This window comes from Pseudopipra pipra, chromosome 12 (genome assembly GCF_036250125.1).
Source record: "Pseudopipra pipra isolate bDixPip1 chromosome 12, bDixPip1.hap1, whole genome shotgun sequence".
Lineage (NCBI taxonomy): Eukaryota > Metazoa > Chordata > Aves > Passeriformes > Pipridae > Pseudopipra > Pseudopipra pipra.
In genome coordinates this window covers 14,388,859-14,415,881 of record NC_087560.1, presented here as the reverse complement: position 1 = coordinate 14,415,881, position 27,023 = coordinate 14,388,859, and the positions used below count along the sequence as shown (strand labels likewise).

General features: G+C 42.4%; 1 protein-coding gene across 1 annotated transcript in view; it reads left to right on the top strand.

Moving 5' to 3' along the window:
* Positions 1–27,023, top strand: part of AGBL1 (AGBL carboxypeptidase 1) — a 286,378-nt gene that overhangs the window by 22,826 nt on the left and 236,529 nt on the right. Inside the window, exons 5-6 of the mRNA XM_064669024.1 lie at positions 907–1,000; positions 22,446–22,483. Coding sequence (XP_064525094.1) covers positions 907–1,000; positions 22,446–22,483 — 132 coding nt within the window. The remainder of the gene's footprint in view (positions 1–906; positions 1,001–22,445; positions 22,484–27,023) is intronic.

Here is a 27,023-nt window from a genome sequence, read left to right as displayed (position 1 = left end):
AATTCAAACAGCCTTGCCCACCACCCTGTCTCTAATGAATTACAGGCAAGTGTGGATGTAGTTGGCAAGCCTTGCAAAGCTTTCCATCACAGGAGAGCTTGGCAGGGACACGGAAGGATGAGAGGAGATGATGGGCCCTCTGGCAGCTCTCTGATGACCACTGGGAGATATCTACAAAACAGCCAAAACCCAGCAGTGGGAAGGCAGCCAGCTCCCCTGGCTGCTGTTGATTACTGATCCTTTCACCTTGGTCGCTTGCATTTAATATTTCAGGGCTGTTTTTTGTCCCTTCATTACACAGAGATGCTGTCTCATAGTGGGGAAGTCTTGCTAAACACCTAGTTTATGCATCAGGCATTTTTGGAATTGATTGTAAAATTTATCTATGAAAGTTCCTAGTGTGTTAAGAAGCAAAGGATTAAAGGGAAAATTGGCCTAGATGAAATTAAGCTGCATTCAGAAGCACCCCTGCCCCCAAACCTCACTTCGATCCTGCTGAATAATAGCAGAGAAAGAAAACTCTGCCCTCCAAGACCCTATGAAATGAACTGTCCTCATGGAGTTGCATGTAGAAAATGTGGGATGAATTTGTCATTTTTCTGGGAGAAGACCTTATTTAATTACAATTTGTTATCTGGAGAGTACAATATCTACAGGAAAAGGGGCTTTGGGGAACTTGAGAAAGAGCTGCAGGACTTCTTTTTCACCTGATCTTGGCTCTGGTTGCATCCACAGACAGCTTAATGCTTCACTTTCTGTGTTTGTAAGGTGACCTGTGGAGTCCAGATGGGAGTCCAGAGAGTTCACAGCCTCGGGGGCAGCTACTCCCTTCCCCACATCTCCTCTAAAACACATTAACAGACTTCCTGCTTCAGAGCTGACTGCTTTTTTCTTTTATTGCCTTAGTTACCACAGGAACTATGCTTGGCATCAATGGAGCCATGGAGCTGCTTTTCAAAGTCATCACTCCCTACAGCAAGAGACACGTCAGGACGGTCAGGTAGGCAGTAGCCCCAGGGAACTCATCTTTCCAGGACAGCAAGAAATAAAATTTTGGTTCCACTTGAAGAGGCATAGAAATCAGAAATGTATGCAGTTTCCACTCACTTTAAATCTGCAGGGTTTTTTAAGAGGCAGAAATAGTTCCCTGAAGGACACATTAATGCCATGATTCATCATATGATTCATGCTGGTGGCCATTTGTTTGTAGTGTACCCTATACAGGGATGGCAGTTTGATTGCAAGGCATCTTCCTTTGTTCCCCAGCCACGACTGGGTTTTGAGAAGCTTGTGCTGGCAGCAAAAAACTACTCCCATTTACCCCTTAGCAAGAACCTCCTGCCACCACCAGCCTTGGGGGCAGGTACAGTGGAATCGTGGCAGTACTTGCCTCATCCTCCTTTTCCAGACAGTCATGATGATATGCAAGTCATCATGATATTTTTGAAGTATGACAGTTCTTACTAGTATTAATCTGCATCTGGTTTTAAGCCCATCCCACATATTTCAAATAGTTCTTTTCTGAAGACAGCAAGTCCATTTTATATCTCCATCTTAATGCCAAATGACCACTTCCTCAGATGCCTTTCAAGGCAAACTTCGTAATGTGGAAAACACTGCAGAAGGACACATTTCTGTGACTTGCTCTTTAAAAATAGGAGGAAGAATTTACTGCTGTGAGCTGTGCCCACACAATCCCATTTGCTTAAGCAACACAGAACCTGCCAGTTCTCCTGCTGAGACATGCAGTGGTTTGTGGAGCACACTCTACTTCCTCATGCACATCTCAGCAAGGACATGGCAGCATTCAGTTGGCTTTGGCTTCTGCATGGACCTCACATGGGTGAGGTCCATGGCTGGTGACCACTGAGGAAGCAGTTCCAGGCTGAGCATCGCGTGTAGGTGAGAGGGATGGACAGACACGGCACAACAGTTTGGCCACTACTTGCTTAGTTGTGGTTGAAGTGGAGGCCAGTCATTCTGGGTGAGGGTACCAGTAAATAATGTCCATCCTGATGCTACCACCGAAGACTGATACTAGTTCTCCCAGTATCACCAGTTACACAATACATTGCATGGGAAGGAATTTGAATTGCAGCTGCCCTGTTGATGGGAGCCAACTCACTTTTAGCCTATGCTTTTGGCTTTCTAGTACAGTGCTCAGTACCTGGAAGTGCTTCACAACTTCTGTTATCTCTTAGAGTACCTGAGACTCCTCTACGTGGTCTGTCCAAAAGTGTGTTACCAGAATGTTTCCAACAGAGAGGAACTCAAAGAATATTATTGCTACAGTATTATTTCTAGGATATCTGAGCATCCTTCAACATTTCCCTAAGACCTCATGTTATAATTTTGAGACTTAGGGAGCCTGGAGAACTGCTTTGTGTATGACAGGGGTGCCCAGGATGAGTTAGACCCAGAGCTGGGCTTGAATTCTGAGGCAACCAAAAATGACTGATGGGTCCAAGCCCATGCTTAACTAAGCAAATTCCACTCAATTCCCTGGTTTCCTTCCTATGGAGGTATTGGCTATGATTAGAATAGTGTTAGTTCTACTTCTATGGTAGCCTTATAGGTCAGGATCTGTGTGTAATAGGACTTTTGCCTGTATCAGTTCCCTGTTAAGCAATGGGACTGGCTGCACAAAGGTTTTTAAAATGAATTTTGTGCAAAAGTGCTTTTTTCCATTTGATGTTTCCTCTGGGGAAAGTGAAAAACTTGGTATCTGTCACACATTTCTAGCCTGGCTTTTTGTTGAAATTCATTTGGAGATGCAGTGAGTGCTGAGGGTTGCTGTAATGTAGGCTGCAAAGTAGTCTAGAATACTCACTTATAAGAAGAAAGAGAAAGAAATAGCCTTCAGAGAAACACGTTGCTTTTGTTTTCAATTATTCCGGATTGTCAATATGCAATATTTAGCTTTTTCTTCCTTTTATCTGATATACAAGAATTGTTTTAAACTCTTCAGTGGACCTTTTTTCCATTCGGGACACAGACACACATCAGAAGAGCAAACTCAAAATTGTTCTCAATAAAACCTCAGGTTTATTGCTAATAAGCCTTTTTATTTATTACTGAAAAGCTTTTATTTTCCTTTGAAAAAAGGTATCTCATACATTAATTGTTGTCTACCTGAGCTTGTCATTGCTAGTTCAGTTTCCTATTTATCTTTTTATTTCCTAAAATATTTGTGCTTTTCTTAAAACATATTTGTATGAGTGTGCAATCAGAGCATAAAACCTTTCTGTGACCTAGCTCACAGAAAAGGTGATTTGGCTCCCACTTACACGTGGTCTAATGAACAAGAACTGTAAATCAGCTGAAGCCTGGTGGCCACTCAGCTGGCCTGGCCAAGGTTCAGAGCTGGGCCTTTTGTTTTGTAACTGGGGGTGCCCGAGAAGGTCAATGGCAGAGTGGAGACAGTCTGTTTCACATCAGAAGAACAACACGAACCTGTTTTGTTTTAATTCACACTTGCAACCCAGTTCACAACACCAGTTTCTTACTATTCAGTAGAAATTGTTCTTGCTTGCAGTCCATTTGGGAGCACTGCTCTCACTGGGGAAAGTGGCTCCAGGAGATTTTGACAAGAATTTAGGTCTTGAGACTAGAAGTATAGACTGTAGGGTGGGCTACAGGTCTTCTTTCCCAGTTTTAGGAATGCCTCAGATAGCTATGCTATGAAAATCCCAAGCATCTTTACAGTTCATCAGAAATTGAGGTGGGTACATGTGAAATTGTCTTTCTATGTTTTGAGTTGCTCTAACCATAAATTTGTGAAGTGACTGGGGTAGGGATCTTATAGGTGGGTTTTCTGAGATTGGGAGAAAGGATAAAAAGAGTCATGTGCTTTGTCTAGCCCAGCGCGTGCTCCTGGCAATCTGACACTGGTGCAGATCTTCCCATAGTTGCTGTGGCTGTGCTGAAATCTGGAGTGGGGTATTTTGGTGTAGTTGCTCACAAAAACATCTGCGTCTTTTTTGGTATTAGTATGGAACTCATAGAGAACATTAGTCTATAACCTGCCTACAGAGGAAAACTCCAGTGTTGTCCCTGAAGTCCTCTGAGCCTCGCTTTGTATTTGCTCTTGATACCTTCTCTCCATAACTATGTGCCACCATGGTTTGCCTTTCTGCTGGGAAGGAACAGCTGGCAACTGTGGGAGCTGAGATTACCCTTGCTCTCTGATCAGCTGCCAGGAATGCAGCATTGAAAATGCACCACTTCTCTTGTGGGTACACTCGTGTTCCCCTGTTCTGGGCAGCAGCAGGACCAAGGTCACTTTAAGAATCTGCCCTGGAGAGTGCCCTGTGAGAGCTATTTATTTAGCCAGCTAAGATGTGGAAACTAGATACAGAGTTCTATTTATTTTTCCCAGTGGCAAAGCTCTGGGTTATTTAGAAATAGTCTCCCCATGCTCCAATTGACCTTCTCTGGGTATATGCCAAGTATCTCTGATTCCCCTGGGACTGTGACTCATGGACTTTATAGGCTTTAGTTAGGCATTTGAGGTCTTCAGGTTGCTGGTGCCATAATTGTAGATCTTTCCAGAACTACCCATATCTGAGGTAAAAGATACATGGAAAAAAACCACAAAACTCTCTGAGGTATAGAGATCTCTTGAGTTAACCACCATGAAATCCAAGTGAGTCAGAGATTCAAGGCTGTCTTGCCCGTCTCTCATGATGCTGTGCTGCGGAAAGGGTTTTCTGATACCTTTTGCAGGGACAGTTTAAAATAAAACCAGATGATGTTCTGTTTCTCTCAGCTCTGTTTATGTCAGTAGCTGGGATATCGGATATGAGTGTGTGTGGGATGCTCAAATCTTCACTCCATCAACACCTTCTCTAATGTAGCATCTCTGATGCCCCACACAGTGCAATGGTCACTGCTCTTTTCACCTTTCATCTTAATTACTCCCCATTTGTTCCATAGCTCCTACCCTTCTCCTGCTTTCCAGTGTCCCTTTCAACACTGCTGCTTGTTTTCCCAGCTTACTTGTTCTGAGAGGTATTTGGATGTGTTGTAGGATGTGGAATGTGACAGTGGAAGAAGTTTGTTCTCTAGTCAACCAGGATCCGGGTCTCTTCCGTATGGGTCTCCAGGTTGTCAAGTATTAGGTATCCTCATCAATGGCTTTGGAGGCTGTGTGTTTGTGCCTACATGATGTGCAGGCTCTTCTAGGACTCCTCAAGTTGAAGATAAAGTATCAAAGTGGCTGAAAATAAAGAACCAGGTTTTATTCTCCTTTCATATGAGGAAGACCTGTGCTTTAGAAAATGGCAAATGGTGGGATGACAAGTGTCTGCGTCGTTCCCTCCATTATGTTTCCTTTTTCTTCTGTTAAAAGATTGGTGGGCAGTTTTATTAAAGCAATTTGAAGAGTCTTTTAAAATGTCTTTATTTCTCAAAGCTCTATGAGCACATCTATTTATCATACTGAGCAGAGTGGCTCATGGTAATTGTTCACATAAACCTTGTATGAGAGATTGCAACAAGAGTGAGTATTTGTCAGAAATAAAAACTCTTTCTGTGAGTATTCACAATACTTGGCTTTCTACACTGGGCTGTTCCAGTAAAGTTTGACTACTTAATTAAAAGTGGAAAGTGAATAAAAAAGGTCTGGGAATGGCGCCAAATTAATTCACTAGAAAATGTGATATGCAGAAATTATCTGCCTTTGCTCATGTCCAGCATTAACCACTTCTGACATTTGATCACAATTCTTCTTATGTTTGGTGCTTATTGGATAGTCCCAGCTCCTCAGAGGCTTGCTGATAATCTCCCTTTTCATTAAAGGGAGGAAATCCTTCAGTGTAACTCTATTCCACCAGAGGTGGATATCTGGATTCCTCACATACTAAAGGGAAAAAGAAGCAAATTCTCTTCACCTGTGGCAAGTGTTTGCCTCCAGAAAGTGAGGTGTCTTAAAAATGTTTATTTCTCTCTGTGAAGTGGAGGATGAGTCTGGAGTGGGCAACTTGAAAGTAGCATGATGTGTATTCAAGCCTGGGTCAGGCAGAGGGTTGCTGAGAGAGATTCAGAAAATGGTGTCCTCTCCAACTGGTGTCAGGGCTCAAAACCCAGGAGGAAGGAGAATATCACAAGTTGTGCATCTTTTCTTTGCTGATAAATGCTCAGGAGTGATTTGAGGTAGGGAATGACTCGTGAATCTGAAACGTGCAAGAATAATGATGGCACGGTTGCTATGGTCTTGAAGTGATTCCTGTACCCCTTACTTCTGTCACAGGGTGAGCTGAAAGGAAGATTTTTACTGGAGTATAGAAAGCAGAGCTCATGCAAATGAAGAGAGGAATATCAGGGTGATCAGGACAGCACATCTAAAGCTAAAAGCCATATTTAATCAGATATTATGCCAGATTGACCAAGGAGAATACAAATATCCTGGGAATTATGAAGATATAAGTTAACAGGCTGTATGTAGCTTCAAATTAGGCTTTGAATAAAGGAACATATATATTGCTCTGCTTTTTTAGAACACTTTTTTGCATACAACTGGGATTCTGTTTTCTCATCTTGAAACTGGTGCTTTTGAAGCAAGATAAAATCTAAGTGTTGAGCCCACAGTGTTGAAAAGTGTCCAAGGTGCCACATCAACAAATGCTTGTACAAGTGATCTCCTGTGACCTTAAAACCGACAGAAGAAACCAGAATGACAGTGGCTGTGTCTGGTTTAGACAGAGAGAGGAGACGTGTCATGGGGATGACCCCAACACTAGACTTATCTCTTCTGTTAAGAATGATGGAGAGGCACATGGAAGAGATCCAACCACAAATGTACTCTAAACCCCAGAGCAGGCAGTTAGATTTTCCCTATCCTTAATCCTGAATAACTTCTTGCTGGTAGACCACCATGTACGTTTACTGCAATTCCATCCCCTGGATTGGGCTAAAGTTTCAGCTGCTCTCTGCTAGAACAGAATATGCAACATATCTGGCCATTGCCAGACAGTATTTTGAGAAAGAGAAGAAACTCAATGTACTGACGTGGTCATTGGTTCCTTTGCAACCTGATATGGAAGCTGCTGTGATGGGTTCTTTGTTTATTTGGCAATGGCTCCTGACAGAAGATCAAAAGTAGATAATTCTTAATGCCTCTTGTTAGTCTGTGTTTTGCCATTAATCATGTTGAGCAGTCTGGATATTTAATTGGAAAGTAACACATGATTCTATTGGAATGTGGTCAGAATTAATCAATGCTTTGAGAATAAGCAGATACTATTTAGTTCACTTGATCCCTGTAGAAAATTCACAGGAAGGGCCAAAATATTTCTGTTGAGCTATGTCACAACTAAATGACATGCTTTTCATCTGGCCTTGGTCTCACAGGATTTATCCTAGAATTCCTGTTAAACAAAACTAGTAAATACCGTCCTGAACAAGATGATGCCAGCAACAAAAGAAAGAGGGTTGTCTGGAAAATTTTTTTATAAAAAGTGTCTCTTCAACTTGAGTAAAATCTCAGATAACATGAAGCAGGGATGGTTGCATCACTAAGATAGGTAAATAAACCCTACTGTGCAAATTTAATGCAATGAGCCATTGTAATAGAAGAAATTATCTTGGAGCCAAAGGTGTCCCAGTTTCATGCAGTTCCTTCTCTTCTGTTCTTTTTACGGTCTATGTGATTTCTCTCAAAGAATGACCTGTTCTAATATTAATAATAAGTTACAAAATCTCATTTCAGAGTGATGCTATCTCAGTGCTGCTTTGCAGAACAAATAGAGTTGCATTTCAGAATTACATTTTACTGGCATTGTACTGTTAATAGCAGTAGATGGAAGAAATTGGAAAATTAAGAGGTAGAGGCAAGGAAAAAAGAGATGCTTTCACGTTAGATTTGAAAATAGATGAAGAATTGATGAGGCAGAGAGGAATACCATCCACCAAGGTTATTCCACAGGTCTGGACAAACAAGTGGCACACAGAAATCCTGGTGCCATCTCTTGGTAGTCTTTGGTATGGGAAGTTTTACCACAGATGTACCTGCCTATGTGGCATGAAAAAATTGGTGAATGAGCATTATATAAAGAGAAATCCACTTCTAAGCTTAACTTGATATGTCATGGAAAGGGGGGAACTCATTTAGTAAGACTGTTATTTTGAAAGAGATGTTTGCTTTTTTCTTTTAGTTACAGCTTATGTTTTACATCTATTTCAGATCACAGTTTGAAAGAGAAACAATGCTTTCAACTGAAGGCCTTTCTTTGCCTGCCCATTATTTCTTCCCCTTTGGTGAGCTAGTGGGTTATATTTGGAAGGATGGTATGAGGGCAAGTCGCTGCTGTTCTCAAGTTTGTGACTTTTCACACCCAGTGGCTATGGCAGATGCAGTTCATGGCTGACCTCACATCATGGCTTTGGGTATGTCTATACTGCAGGCAGCTTTGAGTTTGTTGGGGGGGAGATTCTCTCTGCCTGAGCTTTAATTTACCTCATTGTGCTAACAACTGCTAAGGTTTGCAGCAGGGCCCCCAGTGTGGACTACCCAAGCATCTTAGGACATATTATCCACTCTGGGAGTATTATTCATGCTGCTGTATCTGTCTCAGTCTTGGTCTTTGTTCTAGATTAAAGCTAACACTTGAGTGCCTCACTGCATTACAATGTCACTGCCTTTTAGAACCTCTCTGAGGGGTATATCCCACATAGCCCTGGAAACTACTGTCAGTCACACCAAAATGGGAGGTGTGACTTGATTTCATACATCAGTTGCATCTCTGAGTGTTTCTCATAGTTAAATGAATTATTAATGTTAATAATGTTTTTTTTGCAGCTGGATATGATAGTCCCCCATAGAAGGTTAGCTCAAGACTAAATGCAGCACAGGAAGAACAGAGTGGAATTAATTAAAATTTAAAGAAATTAAAACAGAGTTAGAAGGATTACAAAATATTTCATAATTTATGAAGAAATCAAGGGTTTGGCATGCCTTCTGGAAGCTGGAGGGTTATCTGTGGGATGAGGAGTGTGTAAGCTGCTTCTGATCTGGAGGCGTAGAGAGAAGTTTTGCACTGGTGGTGGTGGGGCTATAAAAGTAAAGAAGACAAAAAATTATGATGGTAGGAGACAAAAGATCTTTCATGTCTGAAAGGCTAATCTGAGACATGGTGTGTTACTGTGGGCAAGTCACCTGAGATCAGACTTTTCATATGCTCAGTGCATACACTTATACCCTCACATTTCTCATATTTCTTATCCTTACTAAGGGTGGTGAGGGTACAGTCAGTTCTGTCTGAGGCATTCAGTAAGGACAGAGATAGACAGGAAGAGAAATGAGAAAGGGGAGAGAAAAGCAGTAGTGAATTTGTGAGAGGTTTTATGCTCAGGCAGGATGCAGTTGAAGTGGCCTGTGGAGTGAATGTGGAGCTGGCAGAGTGAGGAGAGGATTGAGCAACATGGTTATGTGACCTTGTAAATGTGTTTGAGGTGGATGTTAAGTGCCAAGGCTTTCAAGAAGCATCAGCCCAGCAGCCCTGGAGGACTGGCAGAAAGGTATTTCTAGCAAAGTCTATCTGAATGTGCTTGGAGAGGTGATGAACAGGTGCCCAACCTTCCTGTTTGCCTGCATTTGTTTTCCTATATCAAGGAGATAGTGAAAGAATCCCCCCTTGGAAATCATTGAGTTGGGTAATGACGTGAATCTCTGATAGAGGCCAGAGAGTGAGCAGATAAAGCTGAGGGCACTCACTTGAGTGTCAGCACGTGTGAGAGCCCAGGAATCTCTTCTACTTTGGCTTTCACTTGGTTTATTGCCATTTCTCCTCCCACCCAGAAGCCTGTTCCCCTTATGAAGGGGGCAGAAAGCAGCTATGAAATCCTCCTCAGAAAAGCTTTTAGTCCAAAAGTAGACAAGGAAAATTTGGAAAAAACAATGAAAGGAAACAGTAGTGCAGAGCTTCAACAGCAGCACTTTGTACCATGTTGTCCCTACAAGGAAAGCAGCCCTAAGAATTTCCTGTGATTGCTGAGGCTTTTTTCCATCTCCACCAGTGCTGGCAATGCTGGCAGGTGGAGTGTAAGCCAGTCTCTAGAACTATCAGTGGTTTTAAGCACAGCAGTGATTAGACCTGCCCTGAGCAGAGTTAGATGACACAGTGTCAAAGCCCTTAGCAACAGCCTTTCTGCAGTAGGATTCCCCGTCCTGATAGCGCTGTTGGAGCCACACCAGCTGTAGCAGCAGCAGGGTAGCTGGTTTTAGAGATACAGAGACAACACAAGAGACTCATTTCCAATGGGAGAGCGATCTCCAAAGCCTTCACAGTCTTTCAGGCTCTTTTGAGTAGGTATCAAACACTGATTATAGAGAATAAAAGAGAAAAAATAAATACTAGAGTATTTACCGAGTGCAGGTGAAATGAGTTTTTGGGGAGAGGAGGTTTTGTAACAGCAGTGCCACAAGGCTCTGCTGCACAGGGTTCTGGCTCACTAACACTGGCAGGGCGCTTCTCGATCTCTTTATCTGCAGGGCAACACTTGGAATGGCAGCAATGCCAGTAAAATCTGTAAATAAACCCAGAGTTGAGCTGCTGTGGGATGTGTTTGGAGACAGGGCTTGGAACGTGAAGGAGAGAACCTGAAAACTTGAGGAAGTGACTGGTGAGGAAGAACAGGGCTGCCGATTCCCAGTATGGCTGCAGCTCTGGGCCTGGGAATGGAAACTCCCCCTGAAGTGTAAACCTTGGAAAGGTCATGCCTCTGAGACAGAGATTTTGCTGTCAGGCTCAGCAAAAGTCAGATTATTGCAGAACACAAAAGAGACAACCATCCCATATCTTTGGCACATCTACTCCATGTGTTTCTTACCATCCTGTGTTAAAGGGATCCAGTCTGGACGTTGTGTGGACCATAGGGCATACATTGCAATGGCACAACAGTTCTCACTGTCTACTCAAAAGCTTAATTTCCTCCTTATTTTGTTGCTTTAAATCACACATATCTGTGGTTATTCCAGCTTTCACCACCTTCCAGATTTTACTGTGCAGAAAAAAACAAGGGCACGTGGCAGAACCATCCAAGTAATGCTCAGAATTTTTACTGTGTTTTAATTATTTATCCCTATTACTTCATTCCTGTATATACAAATGAAGTTCTCCCAGCCTTGGCTTTGATATTGTCTGTTTTCAGATCCCAGAATTTGGCTTGAATATATCAGATGGAAACTTTCCAATGGAAGGAGAGAGGAAAACAAACCCCTAACTTTTATTACTTAAGCTTCTGCAAATTACTGCTTCAAAAAGCCCCTGCAGTTATGCCAGTGTGACATTGCAGCTTTCAAACAGCAAATATCAAGAGAATTTGACCCAGTACGTGCTGCATTGTGACATTTATTGACTTTCGCTTCCTTTTAAATCCTCTGGCTAAATGTTTTGAAGAACAGGCACCAGCACTAAGATGTGGCCAGATTATTGCTTAATAAGGAATTATACATGTGCAACTGAACAAATTCATAAGTCTGTGGCTGGCTGGATCAGCCACAGCAGCCAGATGCTGCTTTACAACCAGCCTTACACTCTCCATGGTGGTGTAGTGACCTGTGTTGCAACTGAGGGTGGTGTGTCCAAATCTCCTTGCTTGAAGATGTGGGGATGAAAGCCAAGCCAATGTCTTCCCCTGGCATTGCAGTCTTCCTGCATCCTCACAAAGTCTGAATGCATCCTGCATGTTGAACCTCAGGCACCAGCTGAGTGGGCAAAGTGCTGTGTTGAAGGCAACATGGGTGATCTAGCATATGAAGCTATTTCTCTGACTCTTGTGCATACTGGTGAAGTAAATAAACAAACATCTCATTATTTCTCAGGACCCTGCCTATGCCATTCCCATTTCTGTCTTATATATGCTGTTGTTCTTTGAAATGCTAGATATCTTGAGGTGCTGTGGTTGCAGAGAGCCTCATCTCTGACCTGCAGTCTGCAGGTTTCCTTTCCTGCAGTAAGATGTCCTGCTTCTGCCTGAGCTGTGGATATAAGGACAGGACAAGGACATATTCACAGCGGGTGTTGGGATGGTGGTGCCTCTGCTGCTGTTGGAGGTGGTGGTTCAGCCTGCTTGCAGGGACAGCTTCTGCAGAAGATGCATCCTCCTTTGCAGCATCTATCTCGTTTTGTGTGAATCTGATCACACATCCTCAGATGACTCTGTTGCCTTCCCTATGGCAGCCTGGAGGTCTTATGTCCAGAAAGCTGCTGCAGGGCAGTGTGAAAACTGTCTGCTTTCCACACCTTGGCTCTTTTTCCTGCAGAGATATATCTCAATATATATTACACAATGCAGCAGTATCCCCATTCCCCCCTCACCTGCCCAGCAAGACAGAAACCACAGAGTTGCAGAGGGAATTGAAGAGCAAGATGGCTTTTCCCTGCTAAACCTTTATTGAAAATCCCAGGCAAATTAATAAGCTTTTCTCCCTGCTCTGCAATTGCAACATTTATTTTCCCAAAGACTTCATGCTTACTATATTTTCCTGTGGCAAAACTAGTCACTACTGTACCTTTCTAACACTATTCTACATGTATTTTGCAACCTTCTGTTTCAACAACACATGGTGGGTAAAATGGGCATTTGTTTAGCATAAAAGACAGATTAAAAACTGGCTGTTGCTATTGACTGAAGGGACTCGGGTGAGACCTAAGTTTTCTGAAAGAATGTCGAGATTTTCAGAGATATTTAGGTGTGCGAAGATGAAAGGGAATGTAACCATAACAGAAAACCTCTCAGCAGGTTAATGGATTAACTTGTACTGTTAAAAGGCAGTTCTGACCTCAGTATACAAAAGAGCTTTGAAAAATCCTGCTGAGTGCTACCTGCATGTTTAGACATAAAAATGCCTTTTAAATTCAGATCAAGATGCCTATTGTGAATCTGTAAGAGAATGTTGCTTTGCCGTTTCTCAAGCATGTTTATGCATTGTTCTCAATTTGAGACTGATTTAATAGTACCAATTAAGCTCAGTATTGTGTGCACACATGGCATACAAATGAATACCCCAGTATTTCCAAGCATCTTCCTGTTTGGCAGCATCAGTTAGGACCAACAAACTGTAAAGTGCCCAATTCACACTAAATTCCCTGTTGAAAGGCTATGTATGTATGTGTTGAAGGAACACAATCATTAGAAAGGTTGAAGACTGGGAATAGATGGAAACCAGGAAAGAAATTGTTGACAGAGTCTGCATATTTTCTTCTGTATATTTTGTTGAAATTCAACTTGCATATGAGCTTTTCAGGCAGCTCTAACTCTGAACACCATCCTTTGGGATTTAGGTAAGAGTAATATATAGAAACTGCCTGACCTGTGTGCATAACAGGGGAAATGATGTTTACCTCCTTGGGAAGCACATGGGGATTGATAAATGTGTTGCATGCAAGAAGATTAATTCCACTGATATCTTTTTGCCCTTGCTCCCTGCTGCAGATGGGGTTGTAACACTGCTGTCAGAGCTGCAGCTCATGTGCAAAGAACTGCTCCCACATTCAAACCACAGCCTTTGTACCACAGGCTGTAGCTGCACACTCACCAAGAGCAGGGCTGAGTGGGGCTGTAGGGTTATGTTATGACATTATTGCCAGTTCACAGCCACCCAAGTTGAACCTTGTCACGCAGCACAGGGAGAACAATTCCAGCAGCTACGCTTGCCTGACGCAGCTTCTTGCTCTGACATATTCAAAAAACACATCTTCCCTAGAGATTTTAAACTTCGAATTTCTTTGGCTGGACTTTATGGATGTGCTTCATCTGAATAGGACCAGGGGGGAAGTGAAGTGCAATATAAACACAAACTGATGGATCTATTTCTAGAGCCTTGTAATATGGAAACGCTGCCATTAGATTAAAAAGAACAAACACAGTTTTTCATCTTGTGTTCAATATAAGTCATTCCTTCTTTTATTCTGAAACATCTGACTTTTGCTTAAAGAAAAGTCTGACACACAAGTCAGCCTTCTTTCTTGGAAGAGATCAAGGAAGATGGTGCTTTCTCAGTCCTTCAGCTTCATATTTCATGTACTTTTCAAGTTTCTTCTACTGTACACATTTTTTAAATTAGCTTCTCTGAAAGATGTTTATTTCTTTGGTTAGAAAGACAAACCAAACAAAAAACCTCAAACAAAACAAACCTCAAAATTCTAAGCAGAGAAGCTGTAGGAACGGCTGCAATGAAAGCTCAGGTTTTCCATCCATTGCAGCAGCCCTGCAGAAAAGGTGGCTGTTTCAAACACCTCTGCTTCACAGCTCAAGAACACCTTTTGTTACAAAGTGCTTTTTAAAGATGTTGTACCCTGAGATTACTGCTGCCTTAGAGAGGGTTTGTACTAACTAGTAGTCAAGGAGAACTACAGCTCTTAGCCTTGATTACTTTGAAACCAGCCTCCCTTTTATGCTCTCAAATAGCTCTGGGCACAAGCAGTGACATGTTAGATACCTCACTGCCTGGACTGTCAGTAACACAAGCTGCCCTTAAGTATTTCACTGCCAATAATTGATAGTATTCATAAAATAAAAATCTTGCAGAGGTTTGCAAGCAATGCGGTATATGTGCAGGGTTATTTTCTGGCATCATAAACTCCTGGGTACCTCCAAGCTCTGCCTTCCCTTTATAGTTCACCATCAGAGACTCCCCAATGGCAAAGCATCTGCAGTTCAATTATTCTTAATGAAAGAAGTCACAGTTGCCCTGCTGAGATTTGAGCCCAGGGTTCCCTGGTATGTCACCAAAAAGTGCCACTTGACTTCATCATGCCCTAAGTAGGGTATGTGTGTTGTGTCCCTCTCCCTGCCCTTACTCTGGGTGTACATAGCATTCAGAAAATTTGAGGCTGAACAAAGTGGGGCTGGGTCTCTTCCCCCGTGCTTGGAGTACGTGCTTTCCAGTGAGCACAACATTCATGTCAATCCTGGGGTCTCCAGAGCAAAAGCTGCTGGGAATAGAGAACTGATGAGCTGCAGAAAAAATTACAGCTAAGGAGTGAGCCAACAGACCACCAGGCTCTTTCTGAACTGAGTAGTAACTGGGTTGGGAGTGGAACAGAGCTGCCCAGGGAAAGAAAGGGGATTTAACCTCATTCACTGACACACTTTAACTGCATATGAGGTGATCTGTAGAGCTCTGCTGGTGCTTGTTAGCAGATGTGGCCTCGATGAGTGTCCTCACCACTCTTAATCAATCAAGGATAGCATTCATCCCCTTTCCCAGTTCCCCTTCATGTTTCCCTTGGGTGGGAGACCTGGATTCTCACACTGTCAACCTGGAACTGCCTGGGTGATGAATTGTTTAAGAATTCTGTCTGATTTTGATCCTTCCAGCCCCTTCATCTTGACGTGAATGACAAGCTGTCACAGCCTGCCTCAGCCATATTGGTGACATCTGACCTTAGAGAGGGAGCTGACATAATCTTCTGAGGTATAGCTTCTGCCTGGGGAGGCAGTGCCAGCTCTGCACTGTGCTGTAAGAAATGCCTGGGCATTTTTTTGGCAAGGATTTGAATGTATTTCATGTTCCTTGTTCTTCTGTGTTACTACTTTGAAGCTAATTTAATTTAGAGCTGTAAAGAATAGGTTGACTTTTTAGGATACAGCTGTCTCTCCTGTATTTTTTGTACCCAAGAGAAAGAAGGATACTTGTAAGGATGCCTGGAGGATAAGCCTGGAGTCACTCTTCTTTCTAGGAGGCAGAGATGAAAGAGGCTGGAAAGCTATACCTTTTCACTGATTTTAACCTAGCAGGCTCCAGGGCAGGCAGCAAAGTTTGGAAGATGCTACGTTGAAGGCTTTGAACTGAACCTGGGAACTGACAGATGCTGGTCACTGGACTTGAAGAATCCAGTAGAAAGAGTGTGTGATTTTTATTCCCTTTCCTTCAGCATTACACTGAAAGCACATCTGTGTACAACAGCTGGATTTCTGAACTCCACCTGTTGGCAGTGTGTAGGACATTGCAGACTGAAAGCAAACTGCCTTTAGTGTAAGTTTTAATGCCTAGCTAACCAGCTGGAATTAAAGTGGGCATGGTGATGGGTGGTTTTGTATAAGTCCTAGACTAGCAGTGCCATGAAGATGCTGGCAGCACAAGCAGCTTTTGCCCACCCGTATTTCCAAGACTTGTGAAGCTGCTGGTTTTAAGTCTTTAAAACAAATCACTGTGCAAGTGCCTGCATATTTAAGATCTGTATTTCTGGGCCATGAGGGAAAAGACCATTCAAGGCATCTGCCTCGGATGAGATCTGCTTTCTGGTAGGATTTATAAAGCACCCATTGCCATGGTGCCTACGTGTTATTTCTAAATGTCTCTCAGTTGTTGAACGTGAATGTGAAATTTAGAGCGAGTGGCTCTGTGACTGTATAAACTCTGGTAGTTAAGTACAAGTCCCATGGGGTTGGAGGCAAAATGCAGCCAGATGATGTGCACACTCAAGGACACTTAATTCTTCCCGGAGACAGGGGCTGTAGAAGCTTGGGGGCTTTAAGCCTGTAAACTGTGATACCTTGAGCCCTGATTCAGGGTTCCACTGTGCTAGATGCTGTACAAATATAAATTCCAGGGTCCCTGCCCCATGTTTCTTGTGGTATAAATAAACATGACAGCAACAAGTAAGTATATGTGAAATAGCAGGTTGAAGGGCAAAAGAAGCTGAGTAACATACATTACATTTCTATAAAAATAGTGGTCTGTATCTTTATCATCCAGGTGTGATTGCTTTAAGGAATTAGATCAGGCATCAGGCTGAAGAGGTATTTAACGAAGCACCAAGTCATTAGCTTTCATTCAATAATTTGAAGAGGGTGTTCTGTGTTTTAGCATGTAGAAGACACAATTTTGCAGGAGAAGGAAGGATGATTCAATTACTTGGGGACTGATCTGTAGAGCCCTTTTGGTTCGTTTCTTTGTTCAGTTTTTGGCACTTCCGTTCCCTATCCATAGATCCAAACTAGTCCTGAACATGTGAGCACCCTGTGTCCTATGAATCTTAAAATCCTTTCATGTAGTCAACCATGCATTTCTTCTGTAGTGAGGTTTTTCATTTTCAGGAGTCCTTCTTTTATCTTCAAGAGAGACAGAAACAGAGGCACATCATTGTCCATCATACTGCCTTGTGCTACAACCTGTGAGCTGAGATTGGGGAGCAGAAGAAAACCAAAGAGATTCTGGCTTTCAGGCTCCTCTGTCTGCAGTGATTTCCAGCAGAAAATGTCCTGGCAGCTCAGACCCAACAGGGTGACCTAGGCATAGGACTCCTTTGTCCAGGTTTTTTAACAGCCTGGTTTTACTGGCTAATCCAATTGTGCTTTGGCTTGGGACATGGAGTTTTTCTTTGTTGTTGCTGCTGGTTCCTAAGCACAGGATCTGGAAGTTGCATTTGTCTATCTGTCTGCTAGTTGTATTCCTGCCCAGATATCCAAGCTGCTGACTTGGAAACACTTCAAAGATTTCCATTCTTCAGAGTGGCTGTCTCGACTGCTACTACAGGGAGTTTTTAATGTTTTCTGGTTATGGAGCAGCATTTATTATTACGCTTTATAAGACAGGGCAACTTTATTTATACATAATTTTTTTTTTTTTTAATATATAAGTGAGTCTCCTTCGAGACATAGGACTTGACAAAACAGCTTAGATTTTGCTAACCTATTACCACAGAAAACAGAAAATCAGAGGAAGACATCTGGACAGATTTGGCAGGTTTTTTAATGATTTAATCCCCCCCATCCCCTCTGTCTTCCCTCCATTCCTTCTCGAGACAAATGCAGAGATTTGCACTGGGCGTGCTATCAAATTCTCTGGTCTGGCATATGGCTCATCAAGTCATCTTTCTTGTGCTCTTAAACTTTTCCTCGTGTTCCCATCTTCCCCCCACCCCATCCTTGCTCTTGTGCACAATTTATGAACTCCTGTCTCTGTCTTCCTGTCCCAGGCTTACTCATCTCATTATATCTTCTGATGCCAGAAAAGATGCTGTTGGTTTGCCATATGGTGCTAAGGGGTGCTGATATTATTACAAACACCATTTGCCTGGTTTGCTCTAAACCTATTAATGCTTCAATGGTCTTGCTGCTTCTTTCAGTGTAAGCCTATTTTTCATCCTCTCCTATGACTTACTATTTGTTTCCCATATGGTGTTTTGTATGTTTGAATTAATTCAGCATCAACAGTAGGTAATAATCTGGGGATACTTGCTGACAGCTGGCTTAATGTGTAAATGACAATGCTGATTGAAAGTCCAAACTTAAAACAAATGCAGGTAGCTAAGTCTCTACACAGTGTAGGTAAGAACTCCTTTCCCAGGATAATTATGAATGCTAAGAATTTGCATAAGTTTAAAAGTTTCCAGGCAAATATTTGGAAGAAAAAACAACTAAGACCTAAAACCTCTTCCAGAGGTACCATTACTAGTTTATGGTATCACTGGACTGTGACTTGCTGGAGTTTGAGTCTGTTCTGCAAGTTCTAGCACTGTGGTCTTGTACACATATCATTTCTGCTGTGGTCTTGTACACAAAACCTCCTCGGTCACTGTTGGCCACAGGACACTGGATTGTTTAGACTTCCAGCTTAAGCTGGTGCAGCTGCTGTTTTCTGGGCTATCTAATTAACATTGCACTTGGAATTCCTGTTTCTTATTTCACTGCCATTATACCTATGGTTAAAATGTAGGGATATAGAACTACAGTCATTCCTGGGTCACTTTTTTCAGATCCTTCCCTCATTGGCAATAGGGCCTAGCAGTCTCATTATAAGGAATCCAGACTGTCTTTTCAAAGTCATTAGGTTGTTTGTCCCATTGTTGCCAAGAGGATATTTCAGACCTTCATTTTCCAGTGCTTAAAACCCATCCTTTCATTTCCAGTTGAAAGTATTCATGGCCATTTTATATCCATTCGTCCTTATGCCAAATTTGTTCTTCAGCCTATGTCTCCTCTCTGTCTTCCTCAGTGTTTACTTCTCCACCACCCACTGTGTCTGTAAAGGAAAATCCAGTTGTTTCTTGACTATAATTTTGCTAAGGTGACTAAACTGTGATCTTTAAACCTCCTCATGAGTTACGTCTCTGTTACCACAATGATTTCCTTGGCACATTTCTGCATGGTTCCTTCTGAGTGCTGCACACAGCTGCTCAGGTGAAGCCTTGTATGAGAACATTCATGCTTCTCCTTCACTGGCAGTGGCTGTCCTGAGACCTGATCTGTTCTTTTCATGGTTGTCACCCTTCTGGTCATGCTTGTCCTCATCCTTTAATGGGCTCATATATCCAGGGTGTCCTTCTACCCATTTCCAAATTATGAGCCCCTGCTCATAACAGTAATTCTTATTAAACCCTAAATGCTTAACCTTGCACTTTGACTATTACATTTCATCACATTTCTATTGCTTCAGAATTCAAGAACATCTTGTTACTCCTGAAAGATATTCTGAACTCCCTGCTATTGGCAGCAGCTCCTGACTTCACACGGTCAGCAGATTTTGTTAGTATACTCTGACTTTTTGTGCCAAGGTCATTAATGAAAAGATGAAATAAGATCAGTCTCAAAAGATCCTTGAGGACTTCCACACATAACTTCCCTCTAGACTAATAATTCCTCTTTCAGCACAACTCCTGTCATTGCCTCTTTAACCAGTTCCTTGCCCATGTTGTAATTCTTACACTAAGAATGTTCTCCAGCTGGCCTAACAATTTTCAGTGTGGCACCATATCAAATGCTTTATTGAAGTACAGATAAATTAGATCTATCACATCTCCCTTGTCTAGAAAAAATATGTTATCTTATCAGAGAAAGATACCAAGTTAGGCAGACTTGATCTACTCTTTGTAAGTCTATTTTATCCCTTAAATCTGTTTTATCTGTTTTGCAGTTTACCCTAATGACTTATTTTTTCTTTTAAAATCTGTTCTAAAGCAATGCATATCACTGAGGTCAGCCTATTGGGTCTGCACTTATGACTAACAGAGCAGGTGCTGTAGGACCTATAGAATGCTTCATCCTGCCTATGCCAAACCCCTTGTGATGGATTGCAGTACCTGAAGAGATGAAACATGCCAGTGTGGTTCTGCTTTATTTTATTGCAGTACTATGTACAGGCATGGGCTGATAGGAGGATGTGTTTAAGCTGTTAGCTTGGGATGTGGGAAATCCATTTAGCTGCAGCTGCAGGTCTGTAATGTCACTTCAGAGGCAGATGGTGATCATGAAAATTTCTGTTTCTGCTGAGAGGTGGTGTTGGGATCTGGGCGACATCACCTTTAATTTTTTAAATTTTTTTCAGGACATGCCTGAATTTTCCACCCCACAGACCCTCTACGTGGATTTACTTACATTTTTATGATAGTTTTGGGTTTCTCAGCTTTACAAGTTGCACACCTGTTCTACCAGGTCACATCAAAACCACAAATAGCTCTTATCCCTTGACTTGGAGTAGATCAGCTCCTTCAAAGCCCAGAGAAAATAAGTGACCAGGAGTGCTTAAGGCCGTTGAAGGATCAACTTTGTTATGGCCAGGAAGAGTTTAGGTCTTCTGGGGCAAGTGTGGTGAGGAACTGGGGAAACTTTGGACTCAAAGATAGTAGGAATTGGAGATTACACTGTCTGAGAACATGGCCTGGGAGTTCTAAGATCCTCTAAGGATGAATGAAGTCGTCTGTATACAGTGTGATTCACAGACCACCCCAAAAGTATTGGAGGATCCAGATTTGCTGATTTATTGGCTGATGGGAGGATTCCTGGCAGTGTTGACTTTATGACAGTGGTGGAGCTCTACTGAAACTCTTAGCAATGCTCATAAGCACATGCAAAATAAAGCAGATGCCTAGAGGAAATACTGAGAAGTCTTCTGCTCTGAGCAAGAGATACTCTGGTCTTCCTTTGTTGCTCTGATGTTCTGCCATGTGAATGAGTCATCACATTAAGCCTGTAAAATGTAGATATGTTAGTGCAGCCTCTTTTTACAAGACACATACTGGAGTGTGAGCTTTAGGAGATGGTCTAGGTGGAATTTTAACTTGCTTAGAGTTGTTTACTTTGTCCCAGACTTTAAACTGAGTATTTCTTTTCTGAGCAAGCTGAATAGCTGGTGGATGACAGTATTCCTCCCATTAGCCGAATGATTACTGTTTAGGTGGAGCTGAAGAAGCAGTGAAAGTATGACTGCTTCCACTGGTGAGATTTTTTAGCTACTGATTTCCTATTCTGTCTGTATTTGTGTGCATTTCCTTTGCAGTTTGTAAAGCTGTTGTTGAACTCTGACAGATTCATAATGAAAGAATGACTTTAGATAGAGATGTTGACCCAACATCAGCAACGACCAGCTCTCTTGAATCTTTTAGTCTCAGCTGCTGTTGGGACACACAATGAACAGCAGCTTGATGACAAAAAAATATTTATTTATTTGCTGCAGAATGATAATTGGCTCAGTATGGAAGTTAATATGATTTTATTTGGGGATTGGTTTGTAAAGAGATTACATTTTAAGGAATCCTTGGGCATGGAGGTTTTTGTAGCTGTATTTATTTAATCGGCTCTGGGCACTTGAAACTTCACAGCAGTAAGCCAGGTTAGAACACAGATCCTCTTGCTCCAGCAGAACATGACTGGAAAAGGAAGTTTTCTGTGGTGATATTGGGATGGAGATTTTACTACATGAGGAAGGAACTTGCCTCCAGATGTTTAGAGCAATGATATCTCAGTTCAGCTTTTCAAACTGAAATGCTAATGACCAGCTCTTAAACAAACCAGTGCTGTGCTGGCTCAGGCAGGTTAATTTGCTTACCTGTACATTGAAATGACACAGAAAGTCAACAGAAACCTGCCTGTCTCTCCCCTGTGGCTACTTACTCACTGCAAGCAGTCTTACTATAGAGCTTTAGCATCTTTCTTACAAGTCCTCCTCTGAGTGGGCCCCTTGACATACCCCTACAATGAAAGACATTTTTTCAATTAAAAGAAATTCAATTTTGTTTTCAGTTAAAGCTGGGAGGGAGGACAGGGTGAAGCTTGTTTTGGGAAAATAGAAAAAGGAGTGGGATTTGGCTGGAAACACTGACATTGATATCCCAGCTTGATATGAAAGTTATCATCTGCTGATGCACTTGTGTCTGGAGTGGGCATGTGCTAAATCTCTGGTACAAAGAAAAAGCTTTGGGGCAGTAGTTTAAAGACTTGTTTAGATTACTCTGGATGTGTGGGTGTTGCTTTAAATTTTAATGGTCATTACAAATCAGCACTACAGTAAAGCTGGAGGGCTAATGGTCTTTTAGAATAACTGAGTCAGCTCCAGAGACTGGATACTCTATTGGTGTAAAACATTGCAGTTCTGTCAAAGTCCATCATAAGCTGTTGGCTTAGACCATCTGGGAAGCCTGGCCCAGAAGACTGTGAAGATGAAGGTTACAAAAATTATCGAATAAATTGACATTATTTCTCTATCTCTTTTCTTTCCCCAGGGCAGCCATTGGGGCTCTGGCAGCTCTACTGAAATCAAGTAAGCTTTTTTCTTCATATTCTTTCTGACTTTCTGTGCTGTGCTGCTAGGCAGAATGATCCTGTTGAACTTCATTCTCCCTTGGTATTGCCTCTTCCCTCAGTCCCAAAGAGAAATACAAAGGAAAGAGACAGTAGTCCAGTAGTTTCCTATGTGAGTTATGATTCCTGGAGCTCCAGCTCTGTGGGAGATTGCACCCTATGTGCCAGGGAGCAATCTGACAAGGCAGCCAGACCAGACCTTATTGTGAGTATTTAGGAAGCAGTGGTTGTCCCGGGGCATGGTACAGTGGGAGAAATGGGCAACTTCTCCAGCCAGTGAAAAACCCTTATTGCTCTGATCCAGCATCACAGGAGAGTGGGGCCAGGACCTCTCTGTCCTGTGGTGCTGTTGTACCACTGTACTTGCCCAGTTACAACGATGTGGGCAGAGACTTGGAAAACTTCTGTTGTCCAAAACAGATGACCACATTCTCCCTTGTAAGTTTGTCAGGTCTGATAATGTGCAGGCAGGGCAGAGAGATGGTGATTGCTGGGGTACAGCCCTGCTGTGAGAGGCTGTGCTTAACATTTGCACCAGCTGGTCGGGGGTGTTGCAGACCTTGACTGAGTCAGGTGACTAAGTCATTTTGTGACACCCTTCCCAGTTAGTTGCTGTTTCCATGGAAAGGGAGAAAAGGACACAAACAACAGCAATGTTGTTTGGTTGCGAATGGTAAACTGATTTTAGGGTAAGACATCATCTATTTTCAGCTGATTTTTTTTGAAGCAGCTGGACTGGAATTTGGGAAATGGTTCTGATACTGTGCAACCAAATAGAACACTACAGACCACCAGTCAGCCTGAACTGTGTATTTGGATGCTTTCTGTAGTCTGATACTGAGTGGCCAAGAAAATGTCTTTTAGTTTTCTCCTTGTTCAGTGTTTCAGGACATGAGAAGCTCCAGGCTTTTGGAGTAGACTGCTCTGGTATCTGCATACAAATGAGCGAGTTGTGTCTTTTGGGAGGTGTGGGTCAGGAGATGTGAGAAATAGCTCTGGTTCTTTGAGCTAAATTCACCATGCTTGGAAAAGCAGTGAATTCTTTTTCAGGATTGCACCAGGACAGCTTGCTTAGTCACAATTAACTTATTTGTGGCCATGACCTTAGAGCATTTGGATGGTGCAGGGGTTCTTGGAAAGTTAAAAGTCAAATCTGGTGAATGCTATAGCACTTGAAAATTGCTTATGAAAAAAGGGGATAGAGTTGTATACAGCAAAGCCGAGAAGCTCTTTTTAGCATATTTTAGATGGCACACAAAGTGAAGGGGAAGCAGGAATACTGGAAAGTGCTACAGAGTGAATTGGTAGATTGATTACTGTGAGCTTTTTTTGGAAACTTGCAGTGACCTGCTTGCTGGGAAATGGTGGGGAGATTGTATTTTGCTGGGGCTGAAGGCTGTAAGACGAATAGGACAAGAATATGGCCATTCTTGAGGATATCCTTGTAGGGCTGTGCTATCCTTGAATGCTTCAGCCCAAAGTGATTAGGGGATTATGGTTGTACACAGAGCTGTGCTGGAGGGTCAGTGTCCCTCTTGCTTTTAGCAGAGCTGCAATTGCAAAGCACACGGTAGTTTTTAAGGGAGCAGGCAGATGGCAGTGTGTCTCCCTGATGGATTCAGAAACATCCATCTTCATGTCCTCAGGCTTCCATAAGCTCTACTTGAGACTTTGTCCACCTGCAGAGCCAGAGGCTGGCTAGAAACTGTTTGGCTTCTCTTTCCTAACAGAAGCTGATGCTAAATGCTCATTTAACAGGTGCATAACTGCAAGAAGCAAGATATGCCTGGAAAAAAGACAGTGGTGTAAGAAAAAATTACCGCTCAATCTGTACCTGGGAAATTGTTGCTGTTGCATTTCAGAGGGGAAAGTTTAAGATTGTCCAAAGAAATAAGTGATGGGACACTACAAACTTGTGCTTCATTCACAGCAGGGAAGAAATACTTGAAAACCCAGTGCAAGAAGAGTGTGACCTTGTTATGCTGTTCCCCTGTGTGTAGTGATTGTCACATGGTGAGAGTCACAGAGATGGTGAATAATGGAGGAGTAGAAGTTTAGGTCCTTTCTAACGACAGTGCTGCATCTTTCTATCAGTGGAAGCTCAGATTACTGAAACAGAGAAGACACTTCTTGCCTGACCATCATTCAATCTCTCACTCCTGACTTATCTCTTTTCAAGCATCCCAGAGTGCTTTACCAGTCCTTGCATGCTACTTTCCCAGCTGATGTTCCCCACCATGTCCATGCCCACACGGACACAGCAAACAGCTCATAGCAAGTTGTTCCTCCATTGCCTTGTTGTTTTCATAATATCTGTTGTGTGTACACCATGTAAACTCCCTCTCACTGAACTGCATTATTATACAGGCTGAACATGTAGGTTGGTAAATATCTATAAAGGTGCTGAATGCCATGAGAGCATCAGGAGTTTTTTATTTATCTCTTGAACGTTACTGTCGAGCTTTCCAGTGTTACCCTTTCCCATCCTTCCTTCTTCAATTTCTAGATGCTTACCACAGCCCAGGGTGGGATGAGGAGGTAGATCCTGATAGCTATAAACTGAGGTGGGCTGAGGCACTGCAACTCTCCCAGAGTGGCTTTTCTCTGTCCCAGTGTGCACATACTACTTTTTTCCAGTGTTCTTTGGCTTTGTTCTGCTTCTTCCCTGTATGTGTATCTTCATATCTTGATTCAGCTCTGTAGTGAGGCCTGAGGAGTTCATCACTAAGCAGTCCTGAGGTGTGGAGGGGACAAACCCCAGCTGGAACTTGTTTGAACGGTGCTAGGAGGTGCGGATTGCCCTCCAAGTCCCATGGCCTCTAGTGCTTCTAGTGAACTCACCGCCCTGGAAAAAAACAGGAAAACCATTCCCAGTCTTGGAGGAGTGGAATAAAACTGGACCCCTGCTATCTAAGCACAGACAAGCACATACCTGGGGTGAGCAGGCTGGAGGGGATGTGATGGACCAGTAGCCACACGGTGGCGATGTGATTATAGGGATCCCCACTCTCACCACGCCTAATCCAATATGTATTTTGGGTGAGTAATTTGTTTATCAGCAGGTTATTTTAATCTAATTTTGGTTGTATTTGTTATTCCCGACTATCTATGCTTCCCAGAATTACCAGCTCGCATGTCTTTAAGGAAATTAGCAAGAGCTGGTCTCAGAGGCATTTGCTGAGCAGATATTGAGGGAAAAGGCTGGAGAAACGGGCAGGGCCCTCGGTGCAATGCTTGCCTAGTAAAATTGTAATGAGCAATTTAAAAAGACAGGTTGTGGTGACCTCCTGATCGTGCTTATTTCATCAAGACAATTCTGTGTGCTAACAGCAGTTATTGCTGATGGCCTTTCCCCTCTCTTTCTATATCTCTTCCTTCCTCCTTTTGTGTCTTTATCCTCTTGCCTCCCCCCACCAGCCTTTCATCTCTCATTTCCTGCTCTTTCCTCCTCATCTTCCGTCAACTAACCTTTATTTAACCTTTCACCAGCTCCTTTCTTTATCAAAGCATAAGGATTATGCCTTGTGGCTGGTGGGATAAAATAATCAGTGTTATTCTTTTCCTTTTATGCTGGCATCAGGGAGGGGCAAGCAATTCTGAGGAACAGAAAGCGATGTTCTAGCACAGAAGCAGATTAGGGTTTCTGAAAGGCCTGCACTCTCCACATCTGAATTCATAATGCTTTACAACAGATCCAGTGATGCAGGTCTTTGATCTTGAGTCAAAATACCCTATTGTTAAACCATCCCAGTTCCTGTAGCCAACAGCACGATGTCTGTGATTTTCCTAATAATGTGCCAGGTACCCATCTCTCATGATTAGTTTAAGACTTTATTATCCATCTCTGGATTCAAACTCCAGTATCAGTCTGGCTTCAAATCCACAATCACAACTTGTAGAGTATTGTGATCAGAGTTGAATTTTGCAAACAGTTCCATTCATAATAATCTTCTAAAATAAGCTTTGTGTCTATCCTTTCTTCCCGAACTTCAGAATGCAGATAGTCTTGATTCTATATACTTTTAAGATTTTTCTCTTTGAGAAGAACTACTTTGTGGGAAAGAAAATTATTTTTGTATATCCTTCATATTCCATCCCCCAAGACTCTTCATTCGTAGACATCCCAAACTGAAAGTAACTTGAGGCTCCAGAGAAAAGGGTTGTTTTCATCTCCTGACACATGACAACTTCCTCCTGTTTTGCTCCTCAGGGTGGGCATAATGAAACCTGTGTTGAGGAGTTGCATTATTCTCTGTTGACATCCTTAACAGGGATCGCTTACTGCTTTGTCTTGACATGGGCACGGTTTGTGCCTCCAGTGATGATCTGGCATCAGGAAATTCAGTGCCTGAATTTGAGGAAGTCTTCCAAATTCTAGCATCCTTATTTGAACTCTTTCAAACCACTTCAGTCAGAAAAATCACACTGGAAATTTTGTGCAACGGTATTTTTTATATTTGATTTGTGATTTTCCAATGAGTTGTAAACAGAAGAGATTA